At 44.8% G+C, this 22,550-nt stretch overlaps 1 protein-coding gene across 2 annotated transcripts in view; it reads right to left on the reverse strand.

Annotated features, from left to right (window-relative positions):
* Positions 1–227: 227 nt before the first annotated feature.
* Positions 228–22,550, reverse strand: part of AKAIN1 (A-kinase anchor inhibitor 1) — a 79,959-nt gene continuing 57,636 nt past the window's right edge. Inside the window, exons 1-2 of one of the 2 annotated variants that reach the window (XM_060170740.1) lie at positions 7,227–7,329; positions 228–2,298 (exon numbers count right to left, since the gene is read on the reverse strand). In XM_060170740.1, the coding sequence (XP_060026723.1) occupies positions 2,102–2,298; positions 7,227–7,329 (300 nt within the window). In that variant the 3' untranslated portion in view covers positions 228–2,101. Of the gene's footprint in view, positions 2,299–7,226; positions 7,330–22,550 lie in introns of those variants that run through there. The other variant, XR_009544363.1, reaches the window with a different exon arrangement.

The following is a 22,550-nucleotide window of genomic DNA, read 5'->3' on the forward strand; positions in this document are numbered from 1 at the left end:
ACTTCCTGAGATCAAAAGGCCACTTCTTAGCACGCACCCTTTTCTGCTCAAGCCTCAGGAACCCCCATCCCACAGCTGTCCTCAGACAGTGACAGTGAAGGCCTGTTAAGAAGTGCTTTCAGGGTCACGAGATCTAGAGGTTTGGAACAGCCTTGGGATGCCTCGTAGCCCCATGTGAAAGGACCAAAGAGTAGGGCGAAGAAAACTTGGCTATAAATGACAACATATTTCAAAGCTGGATATATTTTATTTATAAATAACATTTAGATACAGAGGTTAATCAGATATTCTCCAAGATCCCCAATGTACTAGCACAGACACACCAGAGAGGAAAGAGAACGTGTTTATGTGTTTCTGACATACGGCAGCAAAAGCCAAGGCTGGTTATACCCAGACATCTCAGTGAACAGAGTGCCAGATCACTTGCAAATTACAAGCATTGGGTTCATTTTGTTATTTGTGGGTACTCCTGAATAATTTCCCTGAATATCTTCACTCCTATTATCTAGGCTGTACAATTATACCACATCCATTATATGACTTCAGGGCAACTTAAACTCATTCTTCAATTGTCATGAGTACTACTTACAGAAAATTACGAACAAACCATATTTAAATGTTAACCCCTCTGCTCCCTCCCACAGACATTCCCCCTGTGAATTTATTCCATCTGTACATGGTGTGAGACAGTCTAACAGAACTGATAAGAGATTGTTTTCATTTATTTCTCAATAGTATCCATTCTGGAAAGTGTAACATATTGGAATTCTAGAAGTATGTCTTAATATCAGTCACACTTCATATGTTGATACTTTGCTTTTTAAAAAACTATCAAACGTAAACACTGATACTCTGAAGCCCAAAAATTTCTAACAAAGGTCAAATTCTTCATCTGTTCCCAGTAGCATCAACTCAGTAACTGTTGGGAAACCCAGGAAATGGGACTCTAAGGACACAGAAAGCTGTGCGGTACCCACATGAGAATGGAGCGGAAGTCATTCTGTTGCAACAGAGATGGCTTTATTCATTCACACACATATGGTCCCATGACTGCTTTCACAGCATGGTCGCTTTGTTGATCCCACTGTATTTTCACGTTTCAGTTGAGGAAATGATTTTCCCATTTTATGTGTCATTCATTCCTGATATGTATGATTTTCATAATCTCAAAAAAAAATCTAATTTGTGGATGGGAAAAGAAAAGTTCCTATTAGCAAGGTACTAGTGCAAGTGCATAGTCTGATGGCAACACAGCATTTATAAGTCCCCAGAGCTCCTTCCAAGGACCCTGCACCCCATAAGCTGACCCTAGGATATCTCCAAGATGGAATCTACAACTCCAGTTTCTCTTCAAGGGGCTGCCGACATCGGCGACTCGTGCATTTAGATTCACCTGTCTTATTTTCATCTTGAAATGGAAAAAGAAATCCATAATATTTCCCAAGGATTTCTGCACAGAGAGGAAACATTAACTATCAAACAACTGACAGAACTGAGACTGAGTTCTGGAAAAGCTGGGGTCCTCCTTTTTAAAAAAACAATATGTATAAATACATGCTTTGGTAAGATCCTGAGGGACTTAGAATTTGCCTTTGCTTAATATGATCTTGGACCTGAACCCACTTTAGTAAAGCCTTCAATTCCATATCTGAGGAGGACTGTAACACCATTCCTTTACCTTTCCAGCACATCTTGTTTAAATATTATAAAGATCACAGTACAGCTCTTGGTGTTTCAGCAGAAAGAACTGCTGGTTAAGGTCACAGACAGAATGCATACAAGGCCGAAGTAAATAAACATAGGGAATCATTTAAAAAAAAAAATGAACTTTAGAAATGAATTGTGCTGCAAAACTACGTTTGCAATGACAGTGTCATGTTTGGCCCGACTACGTTTCAGAGGCACTGCATCAATATAAACAGAAGCATCTAATGCACTTTTGCAGAACAGTGCTTCTCGGCCAAGGCCTAGTGTGAATTCATCCTACTGCTAGGTGTCGCTGACACTTCGGTCCGCTTTACTGGCAACATTTTTGGCAACGCATCCTATGCTAAAAAAAAGGCTGGAAACCAAGCGTGTGACAAGAGCCCCATCCACCGTGTTACTTCTTTTCATGCTTCTTGGTTAATTCCCCCGCGCCCGGCCGGAAGCTGCCCCGAGGGGTGTCGCCAGCCCCGGCTTCCCTCTGCCGACTCTCCCGGGAGACCTGCTGCACAGCCCGCAGGATGGCATTCTGCACGATCTGTTTGCTGGCGATCTGCAGCTTCGCCTCTTCAGGCTCACTTCCAGGTTTCTCACCTAGCCGAGAATACAAAGGGAGGTGAAAAGAACAAGATTAATTAATTAATCTTAATTAATTAATTAATTTTAGGAACTGTGACAGGCAAAGGCAGGTAGGAAAGGAGAGACTCTAACAAAGGTAGTATCTCTAGAGGGACCCACATTAGTTGCGGGGGTGCCCTACACAGCACACACCACTCGTCTCCACGTCTCCCTTTCCAACACAACCTCCATGTGTCTGCCCCAGCGATGCACCCAATTTCTATTCTCATCATCCCAGCATCCTCTGCTGCTAGCGGTGGACATGAGACATAGGCCTGGCCAATGAGGACCCTGGGAAAGTTTCCGGAAGGGGGACGGACTCATGCCCCCTTCGGCACCTTCCCTTTCTTCCTATGCAGGATGCAGACATTACACCTTTAGGTGCTGTAGCCGTCTTACAATAAGCATGAGAAGAAAGCCAACCTTCTCGGCACGGTTGGGGAGAAAAAAAAAGAACCCATTTGGAAAGCATCATTCAGCATCTGTACCAATCCTGGACCACGTACTTCTGGACTTCTTTGTATCCAAGATAAATACACTTCTTTTTGTTTCATCTGCCATTAGTCAGGTTTTATGGTACTTGCAGGCAAACATATGCTTAATGGATACAACTTCACTTGGGGCTGGAGAAGAACAAATTATTATTGAATTCATATTAAGCTCCATGCTGCTCCTGGAATAGCACCCCAAGGAATGAAACCATTCATTCCTCAGAATCCATCCCCCATGATTTAGAAGAACAGGGGTTGGCACACTTTTTCTAATGAGGACCAGACAGGAAATATTTTAGATTTGTGGGCTCTACAATCTCTGTAACAAATACTCAGCTCTGCTGTGGTAACCTGAAATGAGCTATTAAAAATAAGAAATAAGAATAAATTTTAAAAGCAGGCTGCAGGCCCATGGATTTGGCCCATGGACCATAGTTCGCCACCCCGATCTAGAATGGTGGGAATTTTCTAATTAGAAGGCAGGCAGTCTACCTAACATTGACCCTTCTCCTTCTTCCTTAAAAACAAGACAAAACCCTGATTTTACTTGGGCAGCTCTGTAACTAGGTAGAGCTAGGTTCTGACCAGTGAGGTGGAGGTTCATTTAGTGAAAATTCTGGAAGAGGTCTTTAAGAGGGAAAAGGAAGGTAAAGGCCCTTTGCCCCCTCCCCATCCTACTGCCTGCAACTCTGAAACAATGGTTGTCTCTACCAGGGCTCTTGGTAACCAGGAGGGAACCTTCAGAATGGAAACCATTTTCAGGGATTTGGGAGGAAAAAGTTAGAAGGAGCTTGCATCCAGTGACCACGAAGCCAGCATACCAGTCCTCAGCTGCCCACCTCCAGACCTTTCTCATGTTAGAAAAAAAAATAATACATCTTATCTGAAGCACTATTATTCTGAACTTGCTTTAATCATGCAGCAAACTTCACACGAACTCAGACGTGGCAGAATGATCATGAATCTAACATCTGGCTGAAGTGCCAGTGTGAAAAGTGAAAATTCCACCTGCTTATATTTAGAACAATAAGTAGAATGGGCATCATTCCTTACTCAAAATCATCTCTTCCAATGTTACCTCTATTCAAATATTCTGCCATGAAAATGTATTTTAAATGGGGGCTGGCTTTCACCAGGACTGATTAACAACAGAATTTATACACCCGTGAGAAAAACATCACACAAGAGAACACTGCATCATTCTGGAAGACCAGACATATCTTTTCTCTTTAGACGTGTAACCGTCATTTACTCAGCATGTGTCACTAGCACTATCCCCTGAGGGATTTACAGTCTAATGAATGAGGCAAAATGAATGTATTCAAAACTAAAGGATGGTCCTCGCTCCCACCCCCACCTCCCCAAAACAGCAGAATAAAGTGAGCAATCTACACCAAACCAAGCAGAGAAGCAGTAGAGCCCAGAGTCGCGATGTGTAACATACTGAAACTTCAAATTGGCAGAAGAATACTTCGAATATTCTCTCAGAAAAAAGAGTGAACAGTAATATCAAGAGACGCGAGGGCACAGCAGTTAAGGATACGTGTTTTGAAGCACTTCAGAGCCGGGTCCAAGTTCCTTCTACCCCTTACAGCTGTGTGATCTTGGGCAAGTCACCTCGCCTTCCTAAGTCTGTTTGCACATCTGTAAAATGGGCAAGTAGTATCTATTTAGGGGTGGTTGCTAGAAGATCAAGTGACATAACACCTACTCATCACTCAGTGAGGTTCCTGAGCACTTAGTGTCCACCACTGTGTACTGGTTGGGGTACAGACTGGGCAGTTGTAACAGAGAAACTCAAACACAGAAGAGCTGACACGGGAAGACATGTTGCCTGCTCTTGCCTGTAACAGCCCAGAGGTTCTCCTGCGAGTAGGTGGTCCTGCTCCAACAGGTTCTCTCAAGAGCCCACTCCCTTCCCTCTCATTACTCTGCCCTCAACTGCACGGGTGGAGCTTATTAACCAAGGTCCCATCTGGGGCTGGAAGGACGCCAAAGAGAAAAGGGAGGGCAGGTCAGTTCCTTTTGAGGAATTGCCACAGACCCTGTGAATAGCACTCTGCTCACATTTTATGGCGGGAAACTGAATCATATGGGCACACCTACCACACAGGCGACTATGAAATACAGTCTTCAACCGGGTAGCCATATGTCCAGGTACAACTCAGGGAGGTTCTATCGCTAAAACAAAGAAGCAATTACTTCCACACAAGGGCAAGGCTAAATTGAAAAGAGGGAGGATATACACTTGCACTCCCTGATCCTCAGGGAGCTCTGGCTATGACCAACAAAGAGCATAAGTGTGTGGACAAACAAAAACAGTTCAAACGGTCCATGTTTGCTCCTGGAAAGAGTATCTTAGCCAAACCAGATCTGTGTTAACTCTAAAAAGTCCCTAGTGTGAAGCTACTTTTCAATCTTTGGATGGAGGAAGGAAGAATCTAAGGATAAGAGTAAGTTGATTTCTTAGAGAGAAAGAGAAGAAAATCTACTCTAAATTTAGCTGTGACTTAATATCTGAGCTAAATCGTCTTCCCCTCGTCCATCCATTATGAAGATAGGGACTTCCCTGGCGGTCCAGTGGTTAGGACTTTGCCTTCCCGTGCAGGGAGTGCGGGTTCCATCCCTGGTCGGGGAGCTAAGATCCCACATGTCTCACGGCCAAAAAGCCAAGACATAAAAAAAAAGACAGAAGCAATATTGTAACAAATTCAATAAAGACTTTAAATATGGTCCACATCCATTATGAAGATAAATTGACTAAAAAGTCAAAGGCAGGGCTTCCCTGGTGGCGCAGTGGTTGAGAGTCCGCCTGCCGATGCAGGGGACGCGAGTTCGTGCCCCGGTCTGGGAAGATCCCACATGCCGCGGAGTGGCTGGGCCCGTGAGCCATGGCCACTGAGCCTGCGCGTCCGGAGCCTGTGCTCTGCAACGGGAGAGGCCACAACAGTGAGAGGCCCGTGTAGCGCAAAAAAAAAAAAAAAAAAAAAAAAGTCAAAGGCAGTCTGCATGATGCTGTGTCTGGAGCATCCCTTTGGTGACTTGCAAGGCTGGTATAACCTTAACTGCCCTCATTACCACTTTGCTCTGGGTCGGGAATATCTATCTACAGTGAGGATGTGGGACAAAAAAGAGCTGCAACAAGCTGGAACAGAGAAAGACAAGGATGAAGAGGAGGGTAAAGCCACTCAGAGCATTTAGAGAATAAAAGCAAAACAAAAAGTTACATATGGCACCACAAAAGGCTCTAAGCAGCCAAAGCAGCCCTGCAAAAGGAGAATAAAGCGGGAGGCAACACACTTCTCAATTTCAAGCTACTTATAAACACTACACTAATCAAAACCATACGGTACTGGCATAAAAACAGACATACAGACGAATGGAACAGAACAGACGGCCCAGAAATAAACCCATGTATATACAGTCAACAAATATTTGACAAGGGAGCCAAGAATACCCAATGGAGAAGACAGTCTCTTCAATAAATGGTGCTGGAAAAATTGGACATTCACATATGAAAGAATGAAACTAGACCCCTATCTCACACCACTCACAAAAACTAACTCAAAATGGATTAAAGCCTTAGATGTAAGACCTGAAACCATATAATTCCTAAAAGGAAACATAGGGAAAAAAGTTCCTTGACAAGAGTCTTGGCAATGAGTTTTTGACTATGACACCTAAAGCACAAGCAACAAAATTAAAAATAAACAAGTGAGACCACATCAAACTAAAGAGCTTCTGCACAACAAAAGGAATGAAAAATGAAAATTTCAAAAAGGAAAAGGAAACCTATAGAATGGGTGAAAACATTTGCAGATCATATATCTGAAAAGGGTTAATATCCAAAATATATAAAGAACTTATACAACTCAGTAACAGAAAAACAAGTAATCCAATTGAAATATGGGCAAAGGAGCTGAACATTTTTTCCAAAGAAGATATTCAAGTGGTCAACAGCTACATGAAAAGATGCTCAACATCACTAGTCATTAGGCAAATGCAAATCAAAACCACAATGAGGTATCTCCTCAGGTCTGTGAGAATCCTATCATCAAAAAAACAAGAGATAGGGCTTCCCTGGTGGTGCAGTGGTTGAGAGTCCGCCTGCCAATGCAGGGGACACGGGTTCGTGCCCCGGTCCGGGAAGATCCCACATGCCGCGGAGCAGCTGGGCCCATGAGCCATGGCCGCTGAGCCTGCGAGTCCGGAGCCTGTGCTCCGCAACGGGAGAGGCCACAGCTGTGAGAGGCCCGCGTACCGAAAAAAAAAAAAACAAAAAAACAAGAGATAAATGCTGGCGAGGATGTGGAGAAAAGGGGGTCCTGGTGCACTGTTGGTGGGATTATATATTAGTGCAGCCACTATGGAAAACAGTATGGAGGTTCCTCCAAAAATAAAAAATGGGACTACCATATGATCCAGCAATTCTGCTTCTGGGCACATATCCAAAGGAAATGAAATCAGTATCTTGAAGAGATGTCTGCACCCCCATGTTCATTGCAGCATCATTCATGACAGCCAAGACATGGAAACAACCTAAGGGGGCATCAACAGATAATGGATAAAGAGGTTGTGAGATACACACACAAACACGCACACACACACACACACACACACACACAATGGAATACTATTCAGCCATTAAAAAGGAAGGAAATCCTGCCGTTGTGACAACATGGCTAGACCTTGAGGACATTATGCTAAGTGAGATAAGTCAGGCAGAGAAAGAAAAATACCATATGATCTCACTTATATGTGGACTCTAAAAGAAATCAAAAAACAAAAAACTCAAACTCATAGAAGAAGAGATCAGACTTGTGATTACCAGAGATGGGAGATGGGGAGTGAAGGAATTGGATGAAGGTGGCCAAAAGGTACAAACTTCCAGTTATAAGATAAATGAGTACTGAGGATTTAATTTAATGTACAATGACTATAGTTGTCATTTGAAAGTTTCAAATATAAATTTGAAAGTTGCTAAGAGCATATATCATAAAATTCTCATCACAAGAAAAAAAATTTTTCTTTTTTTGTCGTTGTATCTATGCGAGATGATTGATGTTAACTAAACTTATTGTAGGAACCATTTCACAATATGCATAAGTCATTATGCTGTCCACCTTAAATTTTTATGATGATGTATGTCGATTATATCTCAATAAAACTGAAAGAAAAAAGTTACATAAACCTCAGATACATGTTGTGTGTTAGATTCCTTGGCATGCAAGGAAAGATACTCTCTTCTGCTTCCTTAAGTTTTTTTGGGGGGTGGGGGTGGGGTAGGGGGTGTTACTGTGGGGATACACGTGTCACAGCCAGACATCATGGAAATGGTCGGTTGAGTTTTACATTTCAGTTCAGAAATTGTAATAACACAATATAGCTCCATTGATTGGATTATCTAGATTATTCTCTGCTGTTAGAGTTTCAACTCTCCACCGGCTGCTTCCAACTAACAACTCTCCCTTTCTTCCAGCCTGACTCCCTGACTTCATGGCCTTTACTTATTCGTGACCTGTAGTGCTTCGTGACTTTGCACACTGCCTTCTCTCTGAGAACCGTTCAACTAAGATTCTACTTGCAACTGCCTGATTCTGGCCATTTCTTCAGTTGAAATTCCTGTGCAAGAACACGAACGACTCAACCACTGTCATCCCTGAGATACAGGACTTTCATGCCAGGCCATCGATTGAACGCCTGGGGCTCATTCTGACCCAATCAGGTTGGATCAAGAGGTGGAACACAGGAAGGAACCGCCCAGGCCCCCTGGGGGGCAGAGCACGGGGTGCCGGTGAGGGTGGAGGAAACAGGCACGCATCCAGTGTAACAACTCGCTGGTGCTCCTCTGGCATTCACATAGAAGGACAGGGTCTCTGAGAACATCCCCGTGGACACCCTGAATATAAGTAAGTGTGAAGAAGTGCATTACGCGGGGCGGAAGGCAGAGCCAGCCACAGAAACCCTCAGAGTCTTGCCATTTAATTACATGCATTAAATTTACTTGAAATTAATGAATCACCCACATGTTGTAGGTGGCCAATTGCCTAGTGTTAAATGATGTAAACGTCCTCTAGCCTAATTAGTGTTTACCAAATCCTTTTGGTATTTCACAAAAGATGATGCATCAATTTAATTAGCTTTAAACTCAAAATGCCCAATATAAATACGCTAAAATCAAGAACGTGATGTAACCTAATTCGTCTTCAGCGTCTTTCCACCCTGAATCATAACCCACTCCCCCACCACCACCCCACACACACACACTCAGACATCCCTGTGGTCGTGCTTCCCTGAGCGCCCCCCCCCCCCGCTCACCCCGCCCTCAGATCCTGCTGTTCCACCTGCCCCAGCCCCGGAAGGCAACTGAGGACCTCCATTGCAATGTGGTTAATAACTGGTCTTAATTCCTTATTCATATCCATTAAAACCATGCCTCTAAGGACCATAGGAAGGTCCTCCTGATAAAAATATACACTGTTTGGGCTTCCCTGGTGGCACAGTGGTTGAGAGTCCGTCTGCCGATGCAGGGGACACGGGCTTGTGCCCCGGTCCGGGAAGATCCCACATGCCGCGGAGCGGCTGGTCCCGTGTGCCATGGCCGCTGAGCCTGCGCGTCCGGAGCCTGTGCTCCGCAACGGGAGAGGCCACAACAGTGAGAGGCCCGCATAACACACACACACACACACACACACACACACACACACACACACACACACACACACACACACACACCCCAACACACACAATGTATTTATTTATTTATTTATTTATTTATTTATTTATTTATTTATATATATATATATATATATATATATATACACACACACACACATACACACACACAGTTTTTTCCCCTAAGAACCTAAGTGTCATTTACCTCTATGACATTAACCCTATTATATTGCAGTTTGGTGGATTTGAGAAAAGGTCAGTGTTCCCATTTTTGAGGCAGAATCCAATTAGTGGTTCTCCCTTGGTCGTACAGAGGAGGGGGGCAGAGGCTGTATCAGAAGCGTCATCTCTAGCTGTTGCCTCTCCCCATTAAATATGCAAGTTACAGACGTCCCTATCAGGACAGGATGGGGCTCGACCACCACAGCCTGCCCCCTCCCTCCAATGCAGTGCTGCTGATGGTGACCAGGGAGCATACTTTTAATCTTCCCCTCTGACTGCTTGAGACTATAAAGACAGGATTATCATTCATCAATGACTAGCACACGAGCACAGAGAACAAGAACTAATTCTGGTCCCTTTATTAATGGAATGATAGTCTATTTTCCAGCTCTGTAACTACAGGAATTTTCCATGATGGACCAGATGTTAGCTCTCACTCATCTAGGCCAAATGCCAACGAAGCCCTCCTGGCTGCCCTGCTTTGCCACTGAGCGAGCAAGGTGAAGTGACATGAATTCCCAGGGGTTTCCAAAAGGTAGACTTGAGATATGGAAAGCAAGACAAGTATGGCAGGTGGGGGACACTTCTAAGTCATATTTGATTACCACTACCACCCCTATCAAACCAAGTACAGGGCCTGAAGAATCACCCTGACTCTGCCTGCAATGGCCAGGCCTCTCAATTCAGAATGTGGCAAGCTACTCTTAGAAACTACACAGAATTCGTTATTAAAATGTCCTACAGAACAAGGTAAGATGAATCAGAAAGATATTTATAGAGCATCTGCATGCAGGGTGCTGTGAAGAGTAACATAGGCCACGAGGCCAAAGTGTTTCATTCACGCATGCATTCATTCATAGAAGAATTACCGAGCAGTTGCTACGTGACAAATACTAGGCTAGATATCAGAGATGAAAAAGGATGAGTCCTGGATCCCGCCTTATTGGAGTTTAGAATCTAGTGGAAGAGTCAGGCGTTGATCAAATCATCCATTAGGTTTATAATTTTGAGCTGCGATGCACGCCATGAAGGGGGAGCATATTACAAGGGGAGCTGATGTAGTCTGGGGGCCAGGGAAGGATGCCCAGATGGAGGACTTGAAGGGTTCACAAGGCATCAGCCCATACAAGGAAGGCTGTGGGAACAAGAAGCGAAGAACTGTGCAGAGGCAGAAAGATCAAACCCAAATGGAAAGTCCCCGGAGTGTGTGGGGCAGAGCCCTGTGGGGACCTGAAGGCTGGGTACCACGGGGGGGAGGGGGAAACGGGAGATGCTGTGGAAAGTGGTCCAGCCCAGACGGTGGAGGTCCTGGGAGGCTGGGAGGTGGCGGGTCTTTTCCTGAGAGTAACACTGCATCATCACCAAATCTGTGCCATGCAGGGCGGCTGGGCAAGTGTGAGGGGAGTTACGTAATCCAGGTGGGAACGTGCGGCTTTGGAGCAGGACTTGAAAGACAGTTGGAATTTGGAAAGAGAAAAAAAGGGAAATTCTTTCCCTGACCCTGGCGGGCAGGCCAGACGTGTGACTCACGGACTTACCGTGTCCTAGAAAGCTTTGCCCTTGTAAAGCTATCTCATTATTTTAGAACATAATTAAACTTATACTCTATGACTGGCCTCCCATGTGTTATTTTTAGGAGAGCCATAAGGAATCATGCCCATAAAACTTGAAGAGGAAAAGACAGTTTTAATCTAGAAATCAAATTTGAGTATTTTGGCCAAAAAGAGCAAAGGTAATTTTGAAAACAGAATAACAAACAGGGAGGACCTGTTTCAACAGCTCTCAATACTAGTCATAAAGCTACAGTAATTAAGAAAGTGGGATATTGATATAGCAGTAGAAAAACTGACCAGTAGAATAGAATAAGGAGTTCTAGAAACAGCCCTCCACATTTGGGGTCACCTGATTTCCGAAAACACCAACACAGTAGTGGAGTAGGGAAAGCACGGCATTTTCAAGCAATGGGGTCGGGCCTAGTAGTTATTCATATGGAAAAATAAAGAATTTTGACTACCTCACATTATGCCTAAAAATCAGTTCCAGGTGGATTTCATATCTGTATTTGAAAAGCAAAACAAGCTGGAGCACAGAGGATTTTTAGGGCAGTGGAAATATTCTGTGTGACACTGTAATGGTGGACACACGTCATCATACATTTGTCCAAACCCATGGAATGTATTAATATAAAACCAAGAGTGAAGCCTAATGTAAACTACAGACTCTGGGTGATGACGTGTCCATGTAGGGTCACTGACTTAACAAATGCACCATCCTGGTGGGGATGTTGATTAGGGGGGTGGCTGTGCATGTGTGGGGCAGGGGGTATTTGGGAAATCTCTCTACCTTCCCCTTAATTGTGCTCTGAACTTAAAACTGCTCTTAAGGAAAACAGTGTTTAAAAGACTATCAAGCTTTTAGAAGAAAATATAAAAGAATATTTTTATGACCTGGGAGTAGGCAAATATTTCTTAAACAGGACACAAAAAGTAACAACCATAAAGGAAAAAATTCGTAAGTCAGGCTACCTTAAACTAAGCAGTTTTTGTCATGGAAACACACGCACACACGCGCGCACACACACACACACACAAGAGAAAGAAGCTTTTCACTTGAGGAAGCTGAGGCAGGAAAAATGTCTGTAAAAATGCCATCTTGGAAATGCTTTAGGTATTTAATTTTCTGAACACTTGGATAGCAAATAACTCCATCAAGACTGGGTTATGAGTTCCAAGAGACGCGAAAGGCGGTTTTGACCTCCACATGCATTTCTGCAAAATTCAGCTTCAAGTTTCCCTCCTCTCGCCCCAAAGACGAAGGAACCCCAACTCCTCTGGTTCCTAGTTTTTTGTGGCCAGTAGCAGCTCTAGAATTTCTATGCAGGAGGGATTCGGGAATGGCAATGCAGAGGAAAGGGGAAACCAAGAATCTGTCCCTAAACTACGGGTGTGCATGACACTTTCCATGAGAATGAAAACAAGTCCATTATCCACATCAAACAACAGGGGGCGGGAGGGGGAGATGGGCCCCCGACCACCCTGTGACAGCCACTGCCCCTCTTCTCAGCTTTTCTAATCAGCTCACTTCTCCCGGGTGGCCATGTCACCCACTGCCTGTCCTCCCCTCCCAGGGCCACCAAACAAACCCAGCTGGCCAAAACTGTGGGCTCCCGCAGTCCCCCGTGCCAGGGATGTGCCAGGAAGGGACAGCAGGTGGGGTCACAGCCCAGATGGCCACTCTGGAAATATGGGAGCCCGGTATTAAGGGGACAGAAAAGGTAAGCACCATGTGAGCGCATGTTAAAAAAGGCGACATACTGGACCCGAAGAGAAAGCAGAACCAACCTGGGGACGCTGGGGATCGCGGACGCCCCTCCCACCCTCGGAGCCAGGTCCCTGCCCCAGGCCTTCCCTCCACCCCCGAGGCTCGGCTCCCCCAACCGCCCGGTTCTGCAGCCTCTGCTTCCCCCTAGTGGCCACTTCTGGGGTTGCTGCAGACCCGGGATGGATGGGGTGTGCGTGTGTGTGTGTGTGTGTGTGTGTGTGTGTGTGTGAATACTTTGAGTGTGAGTGTGTGAGTGTGTAAATGTGTGTGTGAGACTGTCGGCAGGGGAAATCTTTGATTCATGAGACAAGGCTGTGGTTTTATTTAATCAAACACAGTAAGAATAACCAGCACATCCATGGTACTTTCTGACCACAGAAACTCTCACAAGGCCATTTAATTTGTCCTCCCAAGAGTTCTGGAGCAGCTGGAAATACAGTCCAGAGGTTTCCTGTCCTCATTCAGATGAAAATTACTTGACCGAATTACCAGATCTCTTAAATATTTAACAGAAGATTCTGAGTTCCTAGGCAAAACTAGCCACATGCTCTCCCTTCCTACTCAAAATGGAAAGGGAGGAAGGAGGAAGAGGAGGAGAAAGAGAGGGAGGAAGGAAGGAACTGATACCAGCTCTCTGAGTGCCTTCGGAGGAATCCTTAAAAAGCAAAAACAAAGGGCTTCCCTGGTGGCGCAGTGGTTGATAGTCCACCTGCCGATGCAGGGGACGCGGGTTCGTGCCCCGGTCCGGGAAGATCCCACATGCCGCGGAGCGGCTGGGCCCGTGAGCCGTGGCCGCTGAGCCTGCGCGTCCGGAGCCTGTGCTCCACAACGGGAGAGGCTACAGCAGTGAGAGGCCCGCGTACCGCAAAAAAAAAAAAAAAAAAAAAAAGCAAAAACAAGGACTTCCCTGGTGGTCCAGTGGTTACGCCTCCATGTTCCCAGTGCAGGTGGCGTAGGTTCGATCTCTGGTATCCTGCATGTCACATGGTGCGGCCTTATAAAAAAAAAAAAAAGAAGAATCCCTCTCGTACTGTCCTCCCTAAAAATAAACAGCGTAATCCTCACAATCACTGTTTTTCTGCTAAAGAAGGAATCAAATTCCCAGCTGTGACAAGTCTTCAGTGCAAGACTACATTTTAATGTCTTGTCTGAAGACTCTCTCAATAGTCATTCTTCATCCCTGAAGGATGGGAGTATATTGCAGGACTCTCAGGAGGATAACCAGAGGAACACTATCCTCTGATGTAAAGTAGAAGCATTCCTACTCTCCTTGAAGGAGCAGCTCCCAACCTTTTGAAGATGATTCCTTTGTCACGTCAAAGTCTTTCACGTAGCCCCTCATGACTCAATAACAAAAAGAGGCTATGAATTCAGAAATTCTTTTAGATGAATGAAAATGTTATTAATCTCCACAGCCTCCACATACGTTTGAAAACTTGCAGAAGTTCTGTGAGACCGCGCGTCCAGCCACAGGAAGTGTGTGCTGCAGGTGCAGCATCCCTGTCCCTTGAAACAGCTCATGGCCCCCAGGGTCCCTCTTGCTCCCACATCACCCTAGAGATGCTAGAAGCAGCGAGAGGCAGACAGATGCTATAAACGAATTCCTGATGGAGGGACGTGAGCAGAAGCCGGGGCGTGCTGCGGAACTAGCCTTCCAACAGCCATCCTCAAGTCTACCTGCTCCTAAATAGTCACTCACGAAACACTGATTACATGTCTAAATGTGCCAGGTTCGCACAAGACAGGCCAAGTTTTCACCTTCCGGAAGGATGTGATGTCTAAGCTTTCTCACAGTTTTTAAGGATCATAAAATATTTTAAGACTTAGAAAGATGAACAGGGATAAAGAATCAAGTCTCTCAGTTCTTTAAGCAGAGAAATGGAGACCCAGATACTGTGTGAAGCCACTCACTGGGGTCCCACTCTGTACGTCCCTGAGCTGGGATTAGAACTGCCTGCCAGGAGTCCTTTCCGTGACGCCTCCCTGCTGTCACCTGGTCTCCAGAAGGCAAGGAGTTGGCAGCTCGGAATGCAGCCCAAAGATGAACTCGTCCTCTGCACAGCATGGAAACCACATAAACACATGCCAGGGCTTGTTTCCTAATTTTTTTTTTCCCCCACATCAAGTCATTGTCCTGTTATTACACCTTTTATTTATCCTTCCACTTGCTCCTCTGACAGAAGCCAGAGGAACCTTTTTAAATGGAAACCCAATATGTCACTCCACGGCTCCCACTGCAGCTGGAGTGAAAGCTCACCTCTCACCGTGGCTTTCAGGGCCCTGCTGACCAGGCACCTGTCTCTCGTCTGACCCCAAGCCCTCCCTCCTTCTCTCACTTGGTTTTGTGTTCAGTTCATCACTAGAAGACCCAGTGTTGAATGCCCATTAGCACTCACTGTGTGTCTTAGTCTGTTCAGGCTACTATAACATAACATACCACAGATCGAGGGGCTTAAACATCAAACATTCATTTCTCACAGTTCTGGAGGGTGGAAGTCTAAGATCAAGGTGCCCACAGATTCGGTTTCTGGTGAGGGCCTGAGTCTTGGTTCACAGATGTCTTTTCACTGTGTCCTCACATGGTGGAGGGGTGGAGAGATCTCTCTGGGGCCTCTCTGATAAGGGCACTAATCATATTGATGAGGGTTCCACCCTCATGACCTAACCACCTCTCTAAATCCCCACCTCCTAATACTACCACATTGGGGGTTAAGATTTCAACATATGAATTTGGGGAAGGACCCGAACACTGAGCCCAGAGCACTGTGAGACCCTGAGCAAGCCAATTTCCTCCCCTATAAAGTGGGCACAATAATAGCACCTCCCTCATAAGACTGTTATGAAGATTAAATACGTGAATATTTGTGTGCTTAGAACTGTGACTTAGAGCAAGGAGTACCAAAGTCAGGGGTCCCCAACCCCTGGGCCACGGACCAGTACCGGTCAGCGGCCTGTTAGAAGCCAGGCTGCATGGCAGGAGGTGAGCAGCAGGACCCCATCACTCCCCATCACTCGTATCACTGTCTGAACCATTCCCACCTCCTACCCCTGTCCGAGGAAAAGCTGTCTTCCATGAAACTGGTCCCTGGTGCCAAAAAGGTTGGGGACCCTGACCAAGGTGACTGTTAAATAAATTAAAACACAAAAAGCAAAAGAGTTTGGGTCTACACGGATTTCAAGCCGTCCACCTTTGTCTAAAATTCAAAACCTTTAACATGGGGCACTTGACCCTTGGTAGCAATGCCGCGTTCAGTTTTCTGAACTTAATCCTGAGAAGAAAAGTCTTCCTTATACTGCAGCTCTTTGAAAGTCTCTCATCAAGGGGGAATGAACAGCTGTCAGGAATGAACCTACCACCCATCTGCTTGCAGCAGCCTGGCCTGTGCTAATGGTCCGTCCTTCCTCACGAGACCATCAGCCCCCGAGAGCACAACCCCATCTGTCCTGCTCACCCCTCCGACCCCAGGGTCTAGCACAGCCCTGGTTCACAGCAGACACTCAGGATTTGTTGGGTGAAGGACTGCTGTACGGGGTGCTCAGTTTCTGTTCTCCAATCTGTTCTGTCTTCTCCTCTCTCTCTGCTCCCATTAATTCCCGGCTCTTGGCCGCCTTTGCTACGTTTTACTGCTTCACTGCAATGAGAGTCCAGCTCAGGAGGAAACAGCTGAGGAGGCGTCCTTTTGGCACCAGCCCGGGCCTCCGTGCAGAAGGCACCCTGGCGTAAGAATATCAGAAAGGCTGCTCCAGTTTCTAGGCCACATCTAACCAGGCCAATGACGACCTTTGAAATTTTACAGCAAGTTCCTCTCTCTCGTTTCCTATCAGCCTGTTTTTCTCCCTTCTCTCCTCCTTTCTCATCCTTACAAGCCCGCTTCGTGTCAGTTCTCAGTACCCTCCATTTGGTTTCAAATACTTTTCAGAGCAAGGCGGTGTGAAAAGTCCCTTCAGAGGTTGAAGCGTGATTTTGTTCCTCCTGGTCAATCGTTTGCCATGAAGACTCTCCAGGCATTTATCAACTCCCTGAACCCTGCACACATCGGGCTCTAATGAATCAGGTCTCACAGAAGGTGCTCAGAGGCCGTCAGCCTGTGCGGAGGGGGCCCTTGTACTAGAGGTACTGGGTTCGAACCCCACCTCCAGACTTCTCTGAGCTCACAGGAAGCCTTGCCTTCCTCACACAATACAATACACGCAAAAACACCTGATTTGTTTTTGTAGCAGAGGAGTGAGAAGGCAAATCACCACTGCTTCCCGTACAAATTGGACAAAGAGAGAACAGAACGCCTTCTTCAACCATGAAGCCGAGTTTCCCTTGGGCAAAATTCTAGTAGACGTGGCTTTCCTTTTATTATACCTTCTTATATAACCATGAGAATCTTGGCTCTTGTTGCTGTGTTGGGGTTAATTAGAAAATGAGAACAGGTGGCTGGAAATAGAAAAGGAAGTGAAGAACAAAATCAGATGTTTTATGTCTTTTTTTCTCTCCAGTGATATTTCAGAAGGAAGAAGAAGCTGAAGGAAAATAAACCCAGACGGTAGGAACCGTTGTTAGACCCACGTGACGGGCGCTCATTTCGCGTCTCGCCCTGGGTCGCAGGGAGCTTTGGCTGTCAGCCTCAAACCTCCAAGTCAGAGCACAGCAAATGCACTGAGCATCTGGTCTGAGAATCAGATTCGGAGAAAAGAAGGGAGGGAGGGAGGGATGAAGAAAGAGAGAAACAGTTTCTCTGAGGATGCAAATTAGCTACCCCAAAATAAAATTAAATCACATGCGTCTGATTGAAACTGTAGATAGTAAAAAAAAAGCTTCCAGCAAAGCAAACTATGGAAAATAGAAATTAACTACATAAGACACATTGTAACTAGTTTAAGACTCAAGACTTCACATTTACATATTATTTAAAGTGCTGCCATTTCTGTTTTAATGAGTGAAAATAACATATTTGCATAGGTTTGCACAGAGATCACAACAGAAATGCTTTCTGAGGTGTATTCCATATATATGAGGATTGAAAGTGTTATAATAAATATTCCGATGCCATCAATAGTTGAATGTGATATGTGTTTGCATCGTGGTATATGGCAAATAAGGCTGAAGGGATTCTTTCAAATTTTGCCGTAAGTTCCAAATTCCCATTTTGTACAGATTTCTCTTTAAAGACCTAAAATCAGCACGACTAGGGGCATAAAGAGCAAAAGGGTCGCCCAGTCATGGCACAAGCAGCAGAAAACAGTGAACACACAGAAAAGTGATACAGAGGATGATCCTTCACTGAAAAGGTGAGATCGAAGTGACGGGCCCCAGGCAGGTCACTGACCCTCAGGTGGGCTGGTGGTTCCCGAAACCCGGCATCACCAGAGCCACATAGTTAGAGTCATGTCACAGGGAAGACGGTGGGGGACGGGCTCAGAAGTTTACGTATTTAGTCACCACGGCAGGTAATTTTGATGCAGTTTCAGGTGTTATTTAATGCTCACCTTCAGTCTATACTCATGGAGCATGAGGAAATTCAGTGGGCAAGTGAGCATTTCACTGTTTACTTAATTAATGGGGACAACCAAACCGATAATCAAAGCCCCCAAGTGCGAGGGGTGTCTTTTCCATTTACTGAATTAGCTGAGTGCCAGATCCCACGGCACTCTGGGAACTAATCAGACATTCATCTTCGACAAGGTTTGACCCATTAATTTCAAAATTCTAACTGTTGCTACATCTATGCTCCTCTCTTGGTCTCCAACCAGGGTTATGGAGATTAGTATTACTTCCAGGGTTTTCCTCTTTAATTATAGTTAAATTTGTCAAAGCTCTCAGGTTCATGGACAATGTCAGAAAACAACTTTTTTTTGAGGGAAATGGAGCTGCTTCTTTAATCATTTTTGGATCATTGAGAGATGGAAATAAATCAAGGAGAAAACCCTCAACGCCTGCTTTGTTTCGAGGCCAAAGGCATTATTGACCAGAAACACTCTCAAGTTAGAAGCTCTTATCTATGGAAAAATTCCTTCTCATATACACGGTTTAAATGCTTTGTATGTTAAAGTCATGTTGTCTTCTTGGCAGCCTTCAAGCTATTTATTTCAATACTTGATTGGAGTTAATAGATATGAATTAAAATGGATTCTAAGAAGTAATAAAATTAGAAGACATACTTCCAAATCTCTGAAGCTTTAACAGGTAGAATATTTGCAAATGATAAAAAAAATGCTGGCAGAAAATGTTATCAATATGTGTGTTCAGGCTGAACAACATGACTCGGTATCTTTTGGATCCATCTGGTATACTTAGTGAATCACATAATATACCAGGCAGTTTATTTTAAAATCTAATAGTACAACAATTAGGCCTTTTTAGAAAACTGTGAAAAGGGTGGAGGTTGTAATTCTATCAAATGAACAGAAAAGATGATACACATTTGAATATATATCATAGGCAGATATTACACCTGTATTTGGAATATATTCTCTGTGTGCAGAAAATCTAGAGCAAGATAAAAAAAAAAAGGATGGTTGAAAAAAAAACCCAACTCATATTTGAATTTAAAATGCACATGGAGGACTTCCCTGGTGGTGCAGTGGTTAAGAATCTGCCTGCCGATGCAGGGGACACGGGTTTGAGCCCTCATCCAGGAAGATCCCACATGCCGTGGGGCAACTAAGCCCGTGCGCCACAACTACTGAGGCTGCGCTCTAGAGCCCGCGAGCCACAACTACTGAAGCCTGCGCGCCTAGAGCCCGTGCTCCGCAATGAGAGAAGCCACCGCAAAGAGAAGCCCGCGCACCGCAGCGAAGAGTAGCCCCATTCGCTGCAACTAGAGAAAGCCCCGGCACAGCAACGAAGACCCAACGCAGCCAAAAATAAATAAATTTATTAATAAATAAATAAAATGCACATGGAAATGATGTTATGTAAAAAACCATGTTAACCCAGGGGGAGGGAAAAATTAATCCTAGCAAGATGACAAAAAGATAACAAATATACCCTATTAGTGCCTACTCTTATCACAAAGTTCATTTTCCTACACAGGCTAGAATTCTGTGAAGTTGAGGAGCAATCAGTTCACTGCTTGTGGCTTGAGGTAGGGTTAGCACAATTGAGAGGCACTGGTGGATTGCAGATATATGACAATTTTGTATTTATTTTACTAAATGAGTTCTTCATTCACTCAAAAGAAAATTAACTCTGGAAAAGCAAGTGAAAAATGTGTATCTAATTTCTACTTCATTATCTCTAATCCAGTGAACTCAACTGTTTTGCATAGAGCTAAAACGGTCAAGGTCATACAATCTGGGATGAGCCAGGCGGCTCCAGTCCTTTCCATAAATAGGGATCGGAGCTCTCAACATGTAAGCTTGCTTCAGTGTATCCTCAATGGTTACAGGGGAAAAAGGTGGTTGAAGGTGAGTAGCTTAACAAAAATTTTATCACAACATTTGAAAACAACTGTAGCACCTGCCTTACAAGTAATACATAGGACATTAGCGTCATCCTTTATACATAAATTTATATCATGTAACATAAAAATGAATTGGTGCAATAATGCATTCCCAGTGACAATGCATGAGGGAAATTACCATATCACTGGTCTTTATGAATGGATATTAAAATTGGGAGTAGAAACCATTACCTTTTATTCCATTATGTCTAAAAACAAAATGTATAAGTAACGTTGTCCTCAATGATTTGAATTAATTTCCACCTTTCCAGCCCATTAACTGAATACTTCTCAACTCATTATTTCAGTTCCTGCTGTAGACAGCTGGCGTCTCTCTTATGTGTACTCTAGTCTACCAGCCAGATAGGCTGCAGAGCATGAAAACTCACTGAGGAAATATGGATCAGTGCCAGTCCCCATGAAAAAGGAAAGATGAACCCAGCAAAACATTCTATTGAAATGTTTCAACGTCTGTCTGCTGCTTGTCAAGGGGAGATGTCATCTACGACTTTAACTGGTGCCAAAGAAAAGCAAATAAAATGGTCCATCAGCTACTGGCTCCATCCCATGCTCACCTGGTAACTGGAGAGTGGCGAGGTCTGCAGGGCACATACCTGCCAACACCCCAAGGGTGGTATGAGTGAAGGGCAAGAAATAACAGCAGTAACGACAAAGCACTTCACTTCCTGTGCTCTGTCTGCTCTCTGTAATTACAGTATGACCTTTAACCCCTCAGAGCAGCAGGAACACAGGGACACTCTGGGGTCACGCCCAGTTTTCAAATAAAGTAGAGATGAGAGTTTTCCAAGATGGGATGCTAAGGGTTCTATCTGGGCACTTGTTCTGTCTTCAATCCCTGTCCTTAAATCAGGTACCAGGGAGCTTCACCCACACATCCAACATGGCCTAAGTGGAATCCTCAGCGGATAAGCTAAGAACATCTATAAACTTATCTCTCGGAGTACAAGAAAAGTGCACTACGGTGTGAGCAGACATAGGCTGCATGTCTCACCTCACCTCTTTCTAAGGCTGGCACTGCTAACCCTCCTGTCACTTGTTAAAAGTGAGCTTGGCTACATCCCCAGTCTCCAACCAGTGCTCCAGACAGCCTTTGCCAGTTGATTCTCAGAGAAAGCAGTTTGCATTTCCTACATGGCAGAACCCACACTTTTTTTTTTTTTTTTTGGCCACGTTGGGTCTTCCTTGCTACGTGCAGGCTTTCTCTAGTTGCAGCGAGCAGGGGCTACTCTTCGTTGCAGTGCGTGGGGTTCTCATTGTGGTGGCTTCACTTGTTGGAGCACGGGCTCTAGGCGCCCGGGGTTCAGTAGTTGCGGCACGTGAGCTCAGTAGTTGTGACTTGCAGGCTCAGTAGTTGTGGCTCACAGGCTTAGCTACTCTGCGGCATATGGGATCTTCCTGGACCAGGGATCGAACCCGTGTCCCCTGCATTGGCAGGTGGATTCTTAACCACTGCACCACCATGGAAGTTCCCACAGTGGGCTTTGATAAAGGTCTGATTTGCAGCCAGCTTCACCCCTAAGTTACTAAGCAACTTGACAATTCATTTGACCTGTCTGGTTCAAGGTTCCTTTTCTAAAAATCCTCTGATATTCAGCGTTCTAAAATGTGCTATGCAATTATTGTGATAAACTATTATTTTCATAGCTTTTAAGCTTGTGATTTTTGGCAAATCAACTAGAATGTACACAGTATACAGAAGGATTATAAGCATCTATTAGTGAGAAGGTTCCCTAAACTAAATAATTACCTAAATTACCTAAAGTGCCCTAACCCCTCCTCAAAACCAAGCCCCCTCAATTATTATATTACTGATTATTGGTAGGAATTAAAATGTTCACATCTTATAGCAATGCATTTGGTTTTTTTTGCCATTTTGCCCCAACAAAATGCTAGAGTTGTCATTTTCCTGAATTAACACATTTGGCTTTCAGGCACTAGTCAGTTGCCAACTTTTCCCTTTTTGTTTTGCTCTAGGGGGCACAAAAACGTCTGTGCTGCGCTTTTTCTCCCTGTCTGTCCTCCCCCACAGCAGGCACAGAGGACCACCGTCCAGGGCTGCTTCCGG

Source organism: Lagenorhynchus albirostris, chromosome 14, assembly GCF_949774975.1.
Source record: "Lagenorhynchus albirostris chromosome 14, mLagAlb1.1, whole genome shotgun sequence".
Taxonomy (NCBI): Eukaryota; Metazoa; Chordata; class Mammalia; order Artiodactyla; family Delphinidae; genus Lagenorhynchus; species Lagenorhynchus albirostris.